The 11,837-nt window shown below is 44.7% G+C and overlaps 1 protein-coding gene across 1 annotated transcript in view; it reads left to right on the top strand.

The window, feature by feature from the left end:
• The first annotated feature begins 3,605 nt into the window (after positions 1 to 3,605).
• Positions 3,606 to 11,837, top strand: part of FBXW4 (F-box and WD repeat domain containing 4) — a 60,281-nt gene continuing 52,049 nt past the window's right edge. The window contains exon 1 of the mRNA XM_063405462.1: positions 3,606 to 4,097. Within this exon, the coding sequence (XP_063261532.1) occupies positions 3,847 to 4,097 (251 nt within the window). The 5' untranslated portion in view covers positions 3,606 to 3,846. The remainder of the gene's footprint in view (positions 4,098 to 11,837) is intronic.

The raw sequence follows: 11,837 nt of genomic DNA, 5'->3' as shown, positions 1-11,837 counted from the left end.
CCAGATTCCGCCAACCCTAACAGGATAGACTTTCTACTCAGATAACTCTTGATCTAAGTGTGTAACAAGTAACCTGCTTTAATCCCTCAAAGCGATGGTGTTACAGATAAGTACTGTAGTAGCAGAGGAGGTGTCTTAAGTTTCAGAAATACACAAAAGCATTGGTTGGAAGGAAAAACAAAACAAAGAGCTGTCCACATGAATGTGTTTTTAGCTGGAAAGGTGTATTTGAGGGCACTGCAAATAATAAAACCCCTTGAAGACAGAAAAAAAAATGACAGGCAGGTATTTAAATGGTGTTTCTCCAAGCTGGATTTCACTGACATACGCTGTTAAGGCTTTGCAGATATAAGCCCCCTGATTTTTAGTTTACAAACCCTGCAAGCCATGATGTTGGAATGGTCTGCTACTTCAGCACAGAACCCTACCCCCTTCTCCAGAGGTTCAGAGTGGTCACGAGCCATGAAAAAGAATGCAATCTTTGTAATATTTGGGAAAGATACATTATTAGGTTTACACTTCACTGAGCACCTGCTTCGAGTCCTTTATTGGGGTGTGAACAATGCAATGGAAATGATCATGCTACATATACAGTTTTAGGAATGCTTCAGAACCTTCCTTGGTTCTTGCTCGTGCAGACACCTACATATGCACTTATTTTGGCATTATTGTGAAGACTAAGGCCATGGGGTTCTTTGTCTGCAATGTACAGCTTCGACAGCTCTGCAACAGGCAATATCTAAAACCATGCCTGAGAAAGTGTGTGCAAGGGTATGCAGTTGCTGGTATATTTCTCTTAAAAGAGAACCCAGAGAAAGTAATGGATGACATCTACATTTTGGGAAAAAGAATGACTATTGTTACTATGTTGTAAGACAATTATCCATACCTGAAAACAATGCCACATTTAAGAGCAGTGTATCATAATTCTTTTCCTCATAGTGTTCTACGTCCCCTGCTTAGAGCATAGTTGACTCTCTCTAAGACTACTGGGTATAAACACCTTCCATCTTAATCAAAAATTTCACAGTTGTTTATACCTTGGGTTACAAATTCGAGGACACTAAGGCCCCCCTTCTTTGGATGCCCTTGTCCATACCTTGGACCTGCTATCCCAGAGGGTGATACTGCACATGTTACTTTGCACCAGGCTCCTTCTGGTCTGCACCAAGTAGTTTTCCTTGGTAAAGCTGCACAGCCACAGGCTGGAGATTGTCCACTGGAATTCAGGTGCCACACAGTGCAGGGAGACATGCACTGTGCACATGCTGCCTCTGTAGAGTAAGAGAGCCTAAGACTAGCAGGGACCCCTTAGACTGTCTTGGTCTGATATCCTGAGTTAGGACTCTCCAGGTCAATTCCTGGTTAAGTTTTAGCAGCTGTGGTCAAGCTCATCTGTCTCTCTCTCTAAGGAAAAAAACCCCAAACTAAACCCAACCAATATTGTTTTTTATAAATCCAGTAATGGTTAATCTACCATAAATCTAAGCTGTTTCAACAGTTGATTTTATTCACTACAAAAGCTCACTTTATTAATTAATTTGTTTCCTATCACCTTCTGTCAAGAAATTTTATCTCTTTGTCCTTTAAACAGAAGATCCAGATTTTTCTTTCTGTTACAGTGCTCATAAGGTATGATCACCTCGCACCTTCTCTTTAGAAAGCTAAAATAGATCAAGCTCTTTGGGTCTTACTACAAGACATGTTTGACAGTCCTGTAATCATTCTTTACTACTCTTCTTTGAAACCCCTCTAGTTTTAAAACACCCTTCTTGAAGTGTTGTCTGGACAAATTATTTCCAAAGTCACAACAGAGTCAAAACCAGAGGTAAAAGAACTCTCAGCTCTTTTTTTTTTCCCAGGACAGCACTAGCCCTTTGGTCACAGCACTGCAGAAGGAGCTCACATTCAGCTGATTATTCATCTTAATGAAGTCTTTACGGGATTGCAGCTTTGCAGGATAGAGTTACATCCTTTCAGTGTGACCTACATTCTTTGTTCCTAGATGTGAGACTTTACATTTGGCTTGACTGAAATACATATGATGTGATTATGCCTAAACTTAACTTAGGGCTATGCAGCCATAAGCATCCCTTGCCTCTTGCCCCACACTTTGTGCCTCCTACAAAGCTTTGCTAAGAAGGATTTCAGATTTTTTTCAGATTGTTAGTAAAAATATTAAATAGTGTAGGGTGCATAAAAGTCTCTGTGGGATCCTACTAGAGAAAGACCAACTTGATAAGAAGTATGTCTTTACAGTAACGATTTTAAGACAGAAAAGTCACTCTGCTTTAAATAATTTTAATGTTTCAGACAATATTGTAGTCTGTTACATGAAGAACCAAGCTTCGTATCATCAGAAAGATATGAAATTGACATAAAACTGCATTCACACACAGATTCCATAATCTTAAGCAAAATTTGTTGCTTACCTCCCTTTCAGCTGGCTACTTAAGTCCTATACTAGATGTGCTGTTATTTCATCTGAGCTCAAACTCAGGTTGAGAAATTTTTAATTACTTTAGACATCACTCCTTAAAATGCTGATAAAAAATCTGGTGCCTTCTGAAACTTCCCTGACTTCCAGGGTATATTAAAACTCAGTGTAAATGGACCAGAGAGCTCCTTATCTGGCAGTTTTGAACCTCCAAAATATGAGGCTTCCAGACCTGGTGATTTATTCATAGGAGTATTTGGGAGCTTGAGATTAGACAGACAAGATACCTTTTGGAATAGGATGCAAGTACTGTCAAATGGCTATGGTAACTTCATTATATGCTGAAATTTATTATCCTACTCCACCCTGCAAAATGAGATGTAGATTGTGGTGGCTAAGTGATACCTGTTCAAAGCATTCTGGGCAGATGATGAACTTCTTATAATTTATCTATATTTTTTTTTTTATTCTGAGGGAGAAATTTCCCTAGCATTTCAGGCTTTTGTAGAGTGGAAAGTACTATAAGAAAGAATAGTTCATATTTTCCTGCTCTGTGGAGAGCTACTTTGCCATTTTGGACCAGAATCCCTCTGCGTTGTCAGTACTCCAGGCTCCTGTGGATGGCAACAATGACTCAGTTATTATGAACTGTTCTTTCGACGTGGTGTGCTTGTGTATGTGTATACACACAAGTGTGAACTATGAGACTTTTTAGACCCCACTCTGTGGAGCTCTGGAGGGGGAATGGACTGCAAGGAAGGGTGCTGGTGAAAAGCCAGCCCTAAATGCATTGTATCAAGGCCTCCTCTTACGTGGGGAAGACCCTTCCTTTTATGTGTCTCAGGAATCTGGGAGTGTTGAAAACTGCTGTGCAGCACCAGATGACCCCTGCTGTCACTTTGCGGGTGACAGGCGCTCCTGACCCCAGCCAAGGATAATTAATGAGCATTAATCACCTTGCTGCTCAACTTCCTTTGCAGGGGTGCAGTACCTAGCTGGTGTTGCTCCAGGTGGCGAGGCAGATGTTCTGGTTACCTGGGATCACCATCCCCACCATTAATTGTTCACGTTATTAATGAATACTCGTATCAGGTGACGTTGCTAATCCCAGATCGGAAGATGCAGAGCCGTGAGCCGGTCGTGGCGTGGCGAGGGGGTGTGGGGGAGGGCAAGTGGCACAGGGGGAGTCCCAGCGGCTCCCGTTAATGAATTAATCCGCTAACGAGGGTGGGCTCGGCGGCCCGTGTCCCCTCCGGTCCCGGCAGCCGCCTCCTCCCCCGGAGGGGGCAGTGACAGGCAGCGGCTCCTGCCCCATGTGACTGGGGAGCGGCTGCCCCGTCCATGGCTTGGCCTCCCCCGGGCAGCAGCAGCTCCGGCTCCCGGGGAGGAGGGGCGGGAGCTGCTGCTCCATGGGGAGGAAGGGCAGCCCCCGATCCCCCCAGGCAGAGGGGGGATCCCGGGCCGCCTCCCCCCCCTCCCCGCTCTGGGCCTTACCTGAGGAGCTGCTGCTCCTCATCTGCTCCTACCTGGACGCGCAGGCCTTGGGCCGCCTGGCCCAGGTCTGCCGCCGCCTGCGCTTCCTCAGCAGCCGCGATGTCCTCTGGAGGCGCATAGCCCGCGGCTGCCTCAACTCCGGCTTCACCCAGCTCGGCACCGACCTGTAAGCGCGGCCTTCCCGGCGGAAGGGCGGGGGGCGGCGGCCGCGGCGGCCAGGAAAGGCCGGGGATGCCGCGGCCCAGCCGGTTGCCAGGGCCGCGCCGCGCTCCTGGCGTGGCCGCCGCGGGGCCGCGAGGGGCGGGGGACGCGGGGCCATTCCCGAAGCGCGGTTGCGCCGCCCTTTCCCTGCGCCAGGAGGGGCGGTGAGGGCACAGGAAGGGCCTCCCTGGGAGGGAGCGGCCGATGGCGCACCCCAGGGTGGCGGGGCCCAGCCTCGGCGCTGCCCACAGGGGTTGGGGGAGGCACCTCTTGTCCCCGCGGGGGAGCGGGCGAGGATGAGGGGGCTTCGCGGGATGTCTCACTGTCAGGCCCAGCGGGAGTGCTGGAGCGTGAGGCCCTCTCCACATCTGGAGAACTGTGTCCAGTTCTGGCCTCCTCAGTACAGGAAAGACAAGGAGCTATGGGCGAGGGTCCAGTGGAGGCCACGAAAGCTCTGGAACATCTTCTCTGTGGGGAGAGACTGTGTAAGCCAGGCCTTTTCAGTCTGGAGATGGCTGAGAAGTATCTCATCAAAGCGTATAGGTATCTCAAAGGCAGGTGCCAGCAACCGGATGAGTAGCAATGTCCATAAACTAAAGCAAACAAAGTTTCATCTCAGCATGAGGAAGAACTTCACGCTGAGGGTGGCAAAGCACTGGAAGGGGCTGCCAAGGGAGGGCATGGGGTCTCCCTCTGGAGACATTCAAAACCCACCTGGACTCGTGGCTGTGTAACCTGCTCTTTGTCACCTTGCCTTAGCAGTGAGGTTGGACTGGACTATATCCAGAGGTCTTTACCAACCATAATAATTCTGTGATTTTGTGATCTTCTTGGTCTCCAGACCCCTCCAAGCACTGAGGCTTAGGGCTTCAGGCTTGGGGAGGTTGGAGCACAAGGAGATGGACAGAGCTGCTCTGTGCAGCTGGGGTGGATCCTGTATGCCCTCGTGCCCTTCCCACTTCTGAGTAGGGATCCCTGCCATGGTCTTGAAAATACCTCAGAGAAGAAGCTGCAAGGGAGCAAGGCCTGGGACAGCATCCTGGGAAAAGGCTGGAGCATGGGCTTAGTGCATTCTTAGGTGAAAGCTTTTGTGGGCCCCCAGGAACACGTATCTTAGATTATCACAGAGCAGCTTGCTGGTATAAATGGTGATGGCTGGCACAGAGAAAGTGACTCCTGGACTTTTCATGGCATCTGGGTTTTAAAGTTTTGTGAATAAGAATTGAGGTTTTTTTCCTGGGGTCTTTATTTTTCCCTTTGTTTTTCAACAGCACAGCATAGATTAGGAATAGGGTCAAGCCCTCTGAGCTTTGCAAGTGTGTATGAGACCAGCATCTTTCTAGACAAAGTGCCTTTGGGGCTTGGGCCTTGACAATGTTTGGGGAGGATCCAGAGTTTGCCTTTCCTCTCTCAAATTTGGCTGTCTACCAAATGCGCTTGGAGGCAACCTTATAAAGTGAACTTTCCTTGCTCATTTAAGGATCCCAAGAGAAGTTTGTGTTCTTAGGATCTACAAATCCCTTCCTTTGGCTTCTTAGCTACCAGCATGGATCTTGTTTGTCATTTAGTGACTTAGTATTGTTTCCATAAACACTGTGGTGACATGATTCAAAAGGAGGGATGGCAGGTTTTGAACACTATTTTGCTATCTGATGTTGCTGTCTCATCAATGCATAGACTTTAGAGAAACAATTACGGCTTCTGCTGGCAGCAGCAAAAATTTGGTAGTGCTGAAAATCCTTGTGTTGGGTTTTCAGGCCAGCGTTTCAACCTGTTCAGTGTTCACAGGTTGGAAGTCAAGCACAGTTCCCTTGGAAGTCAGCAAGAACAAGCACTGCGGAATGGCTGTGCGTTGGACTCTTGTCTACTGTGATATATGATTTTGTCTCCTGAGGAAATGAAGTTCTGTATTTTTCATTAAGAATAAGGTGATACTCTGCTCCTGCAGTTGCAGGAGGGATCAGGTGTACTGCAGAGCAGGTGCAGTGTGTGTAAGGACCACCACTTCCTCCTGCAGAGGAATGCAGGTCTATAAACAGCTACAGAAGAGATTTGCTAGGTCAGAGGGTTTCAGAGAAGGGAAGGCTGCTTGAGTATCATGAACTCACAGGGATTTCAGTGCTCTTAGATTTGCTATGAACAGGGGGTTTTTTTAGTAATTCTAGGATGTAGTTTTGTGCTGTGTCCTATTTTCAAGTTTTCCTCAAACAACTCCAGTAGTGAGAGCTGCTTTTAGCATTGGTCAGCACTTCCTTGGCCCTGGGGAGTTCAATCATGGATAACACACCAAGCTACATTACAAGTGATTATGAAGAAACCTTGAGACAGATTTGGAGGATGATTCCTTTAATTACTTTTAACTTCATAGAAGGCTTAGACAGTCTCCAGTTCCTTGAAATAGCGTACCAAATCCTATGGAGAATACCTAAAAAACAAATACTTGTTTTCCCGGGGTGGAGATCCAGCATCTGGGGGCAGTTGCAGGAGTTTTGCCCCAATAGGGTAGACAGTTTGGCAACAGATAAAAGGGAAGGGCATATTGCAGAACCAGGAGGTCTGTATGTCTGAACATCTCCAGAACAACCAGTATGGATGCATATGTTGAGTTATACAGCTGTAAAATTTGTACTTAGCTGAAGAAGAGTTTAATAGTCTCTGTGGCAGCTCAAGGGTTTTAACTAGCTATGTTTCTTCTGTAGCACTTGCTCCTCGTGCATGTCTCCAAGATCAAGAGCAATCTCCCAGATTGCTTCTCTTGCAATTGAGGGAGTAAGATTTGCAGAGAGATACTGTATTTTATTTGAGTAATTAGTACAAGCTGGGAAGGGAATTTAGGCAAGCTTCTGGGCACACCATCCTTCCTTAGAATTGCTTCATAATAGCAATTCTAAGTAGGAACCTGGTGGATTGCTCATTGAAGGTTAAATTTGAGCTGAATAGGTACTTAGGCTAAAATATTACTGTGTAAATACAATGGTGATGAAGTTAAAGGATAGCTGGACCGTCTTGATAATTGTGCTTTCTTAGCAATATGGAATAACTCTTGAATTGTCAAGCTTGGCTGTGACTCATTGTGGAGCTGGAGCTTTACTTGTTCCAGCATGTTCTGGCTAATGTTGCATGAGGTGAACACTAGTTTTTGCTTTTGAGAGTTTTCTGTGCAATACTGTGTGCAATTGAGAAAGCAAAAGCAGGAACCGTTTATGGTTAACAGACTTAATGAAATAACGTGCATGGTTCTCACATTAGGTCTTAAACTGACGGTCCCTGAGAGGCTGGCATAAGTTAAAAACTAGTCTAGGGAGTATTTACAGTTTAAAACAAAAATCCATCTCAGAATAGTTTGATCATTTCTGCTGTTAAGTGGCTTTTGATAAGCCATCTGTTAGTGCTTTGTAAATAGCAATAAATTTGAGCCTAAAGGAGATAGCTGTGAAACTTAACCCCTGTCCCCACTTTCCCATTTATAAAAAGGTGATTAACTTTAAAATGACACTATTTCTTTGAAATGTTATTTCTGTTGGGTGTATCTTTACACAATTGTAACAACAAGGATCAGAAGGAACAAGCTTTATCTTGTATGTGAAAAAACAGTTTGCACAGTCAGCTTGCTTATAAGACTTCTTTCTGCCTAAATAGGGAAGAAGTAAGATCGATAAAAAACTGATTGCAAACCCCTAGCTGTTAGCAACATGGAGAAGAAAAATAGTAGTATATGAAAATAAAATTGATTTGATCTAATTTTTAAAATTTTCATCTGGGCTACATATTTTTAAAAATTGCCAGCTGTGGTTATCTCTAGACACATGCTTGTGCTTAAACGATATTAAATTAAGTTGCTAATGATGTTAAAGGAAGATGTGGACTTAAGCCCAGACACTGGCTGTTATGCTGAAAGGCATATTTGCAACATTGACAATCTCTCATATTTTCCCTTTCTGGTAGATTCAGCCAAATGGGAGCCACAAATGTAAGCTGAGTTAAGTATTTAAGACATGGATTCAATTGTGCACTTGCAGGAGAAGAAGAAGTTTGCTTTGATGGATGTTTCTGCACACTTCATTCCTTTGGAAGAGGGGAATCACTAGGTTCACATCCACCTGAGTCACTGTATGTTAGGGATGGTAGGGGCTGACCTGGAAGAGTTCTTAAAGCACATTCTCAGTGTTAAAAATGTGCTGTTTCTTTATTGAATCAGCAGTAACTAAATGTTCAATAGAATATTGTGTGATTATTATGGAAGTACAGGGTGGCTTTAGATGGATGTGCTTCTTGGCATCTGAACTCTGAGTCTCTCCAAATCAAGTTGTCGCTTTTTCTGTATAGACAAGTTAATTTTATGTATAGACCTGTACTGCTACAAGACCTTGTCATGAGCATGGTAAAAAGAGGGTCCCTATGCTAAAATTTTTGCTTTGCTCTTTCATAGGAGCAGCTGAAGTAAAAGCTGAATGACATCTTCATGATGTAAGGTGAAAGGAGAATTTTTTGTTTCAAAAATACATAGCAGAATATCACAGAAAAGTTAAGGCTTAACACGTTCTGCAGCTAAACTGTAGCTGAGTATTAACACAAAGCCTTTGGGGGTTTTGGTGATATAGTGATGTTACAGTTGTGCCTTGTAGTCTGTGTCTGTTTTGCCAGCTGTTGTACAGGCCCAGCAAGAGCAGTCTCTGCTCTGACGAGCTTGCTGCCTAAATAGGCAGGGTAAACAAGGGCTGGATGGGAAGGAGATGCAGGGAGATGTCAACCAAGCTGCCCTCTGTGCAGCAGGTCAGTGTCAGAGCCAGGAATAGCAGAGGGTGCTTTAAGCCTTTATCCAGGGCTTGCTTGCTGGACCACCTTGGACTGGAGAAATTGGAGAAGCAAAGAGCTCATTGCAAGGTGATTCTTTATTTAAGGCATGGAAGAAAGGAATAAAGTTGCAGCTGGGCTAAACTTATTTCCTCTTTGTTACAAAGGAATTTCAGAGGGCAGCTTAGAAGTTGGAACGTAAATAGCTTGACAATTTGCTCTTTGTAATTTATTAATAGATGTCAAAATATAGAAATGTTCCACTGCATGTTTTCTCTTTCCCTGTCTCCTGCTCTGCCTTGCCCACTAGGATCATGGTATATTCTCCAGTTCAGAGAAGCAGATTCATTAATGGACAGATTTATCATCTATGAGTATTTAAGAGCTTGTGTAAGCATATTGGTGAGTTAATAAAAGCTGTGTTTTATCCAGATCTTGGAAAAATGTATACACCTACAGGAGCAGGAAATGGCCAATCTGTGCAAGTCAAATCCAAATGCAAACTGCAGCAATCATAGGAGACCTCAGCCTTCACCACTGGAGGGGGAGGGAGTGTGAATGCTTGTAAAGCTGCTTCAGTTTCCTTCATCTTTTAAAACTTGTTTTAAAAACAGTTTCATTACTATAAGACAGAAATGAAGAAGGCAGTGATCTGGTGCAGATGATGCAGAGGGGAATACTCTGGGGAGGATATTGTAGTAACAGAAAAAGCTTGCAAGAGGGAATGCAGCTTTTGCTTTGTGCGGGAAAAGTCAGTGGTTTTTATAAACTGCTGTTAGATTTATTCTTACTCTGTCTTAAACTGTTGGTGCTTAGCAGGACAGATCTGTCAGGACAGCTCCACAACATTGAAACTGCTGCTTTTTCTGGGAATGTGAAGTTGTTCGTAAGAGTTCTTTGAGGCCTGCCTACCTTCCCTGAAGATCTTCACAAGTTCAAAGAGGAAGAAGAATTTTATGTAGTTCAAGGCATAAAATGTGTGTGCTTTGTTTGTTGCTGTTACCCCTGTTGGACTAGCTATGCGTTATTTCATTTTATCCGAGTGCTACCCTGACAGTTTACTCTTTCAGATCAGAATACACATGGCACCTCTTCAGCAGCTTCTGGTTTTCTCATAATCTTTTCAGGGCAGTTCATTTTTTGAAGAAACCCACATTTTGTCTCCAAAAAGCCTACGCAACTCCCTGAGAGAGTCCAAATCCTGCCTGGACTTAAGTCTAGCCAATATCCCATTGCAGTCACTTGTCAGGGAGAGGGCATCTGATGCCAGAGTGGCCTGGCTCAGTCTTTGGTGGTGGTGGTTTTTTGGGAAGCTTTTGTGAAAGTGTGTGTCCTCGCTGTGCGCACAGAAATTTGTTCCCCCCTTTGGGTATTATGAGGTGACTTGTTCATCAGAGCTGTTTAGTGAAGCAGTTGACAGCCTGGTAACATCTAAGATGGCACAGACACAGCAGAGGAAGCAGGGAACAGTGAGGAAGAGTGGGCAGAGCTCTCTTCCATCTCAGAGTCGTTTGAACCCGTGTCCTGTAGGGAGAGAGGGGAGCACAGAGGACAGGCTGAACATGGCAGTAGGCTAAATAAGGGTCATATGCTAAAGGAATTCAGTTGGAATTTTTTGTCCTGGAAGAGACATTTTGAAAGCTAGCTGACTTGTTGAGGACAGCAACAGGGGCTTCTGACATAAATAGCTTTTCCCTCTCGGCTGGCTGTTGGTGGCCCATGACTTGTAGCTGCACTGAGACCCTGCCACTCAACAGGTGTGTCCCGACTACACAAATAAGTGCAGTTGGTCCTTGTGTTAGCCAGCCTTGCCACAGGGCCAAGGTTGATAGTGGGGCTTAGCCACTGTGACCTGTTTGTTCTCTGTATGACCCTTCCAGTCAGGCCTCAGGCAGGCTGGTGACAGCTTTTATGCAGACAGCAGATTTTCTCCACAGAAGAAATTCAGTCTCAGCAGGTCTCTGCAGACTTGCATTTCCAGATGAGCTCTTCAGTACTTAAAATGTAGCAAAACATGAAGGACTTGGTTGGTTAGGGTGCCCCATGCAGCTGGGAAAATACACGGTATGACATGTTGGTGTTATCTTCTGTAACACAGTCTATGTTGTTGCAGGCACCACTGTTTTGGCACATGCTGAAATTGTAGACAGCCAGCAGAAATCTCCCTGGGATGCAGCACAGCACAGAAGCTCTTGCTGTTGCAGAAATACCATTTCTGATGGTAAAGGATTTTGGATGGGAAGGGGATCATTGAAGGCAAGATCTGAGTGATTCTTTTGTTACTTTTTTTGGGACCCAGGCTAGCAACTGCCTTGGTACCTGAGGTGACCTGGGTCAGTGGTGCTGTGTGGGGACAGTTCCAGTCTCTTACTTCAGCAGCTGGGAAGTGGGCTCCAGAAGGAATATTAAATTTCTTTTGGTAACTCTGCCAAGAAGGAGAGGAAATTCATAATTTGAGTAAAATACTTCTAGGTTTTTTTGTAGGGTGGGAAGAGGTAAGAAGGGGGAAATGAAAAATCCTTTATAATGGGTTGCTTGGGATGACTTTTCTCCTGGACCTCTCTGTCAGACTGTAAGAAATGTTCACCTTCTCTTTCTTAGTATAACAAAGTCTTTGTAAAGGGAGCCTCCATCAGGAGTGCATGCAATTTGGAACATGTATACCACTATGATTTGGGATCCTGATAGAGTGCTTTTTGGTGGTAATTAGATGATAACAAAGACAGCCTTGTGTGTCTTGAGTAATGTAACTTTATCAAATATTGACAATTGCGGTGCCCTAGCAGAGGTGTAAAATGATGCACTCTAAAGGGCTTTAAGAACATTTTGCTTGAATTTCATTGTATTTTCCTAATCATCGTTCACTGGTTCCTTCATGCTGTGTTTCCTGTCATCCTTCTGGTATGCTGGA

This window comes from Prinia subflava, chromosome 9 (genome assembly GCF_021018805.1).
Source record: "Prinia subflava isolate CZ2003 ecotype Zambia chromosome 9, Cam_Psub_1.2, whole genome shotgun sequence".
In the NCBI taxonomy this organism is placed as follows: domain Eukaryota; kingdom Metazoa; phylum Chordata; class Aves; order Passeriformes; family Cisticolidae; genus Prinia; species Prinia subflava.
Note: the sequence above shows the minus strand (reverse complement) of the source record. Positions and strands in the feature narration are given on the sequence as shown.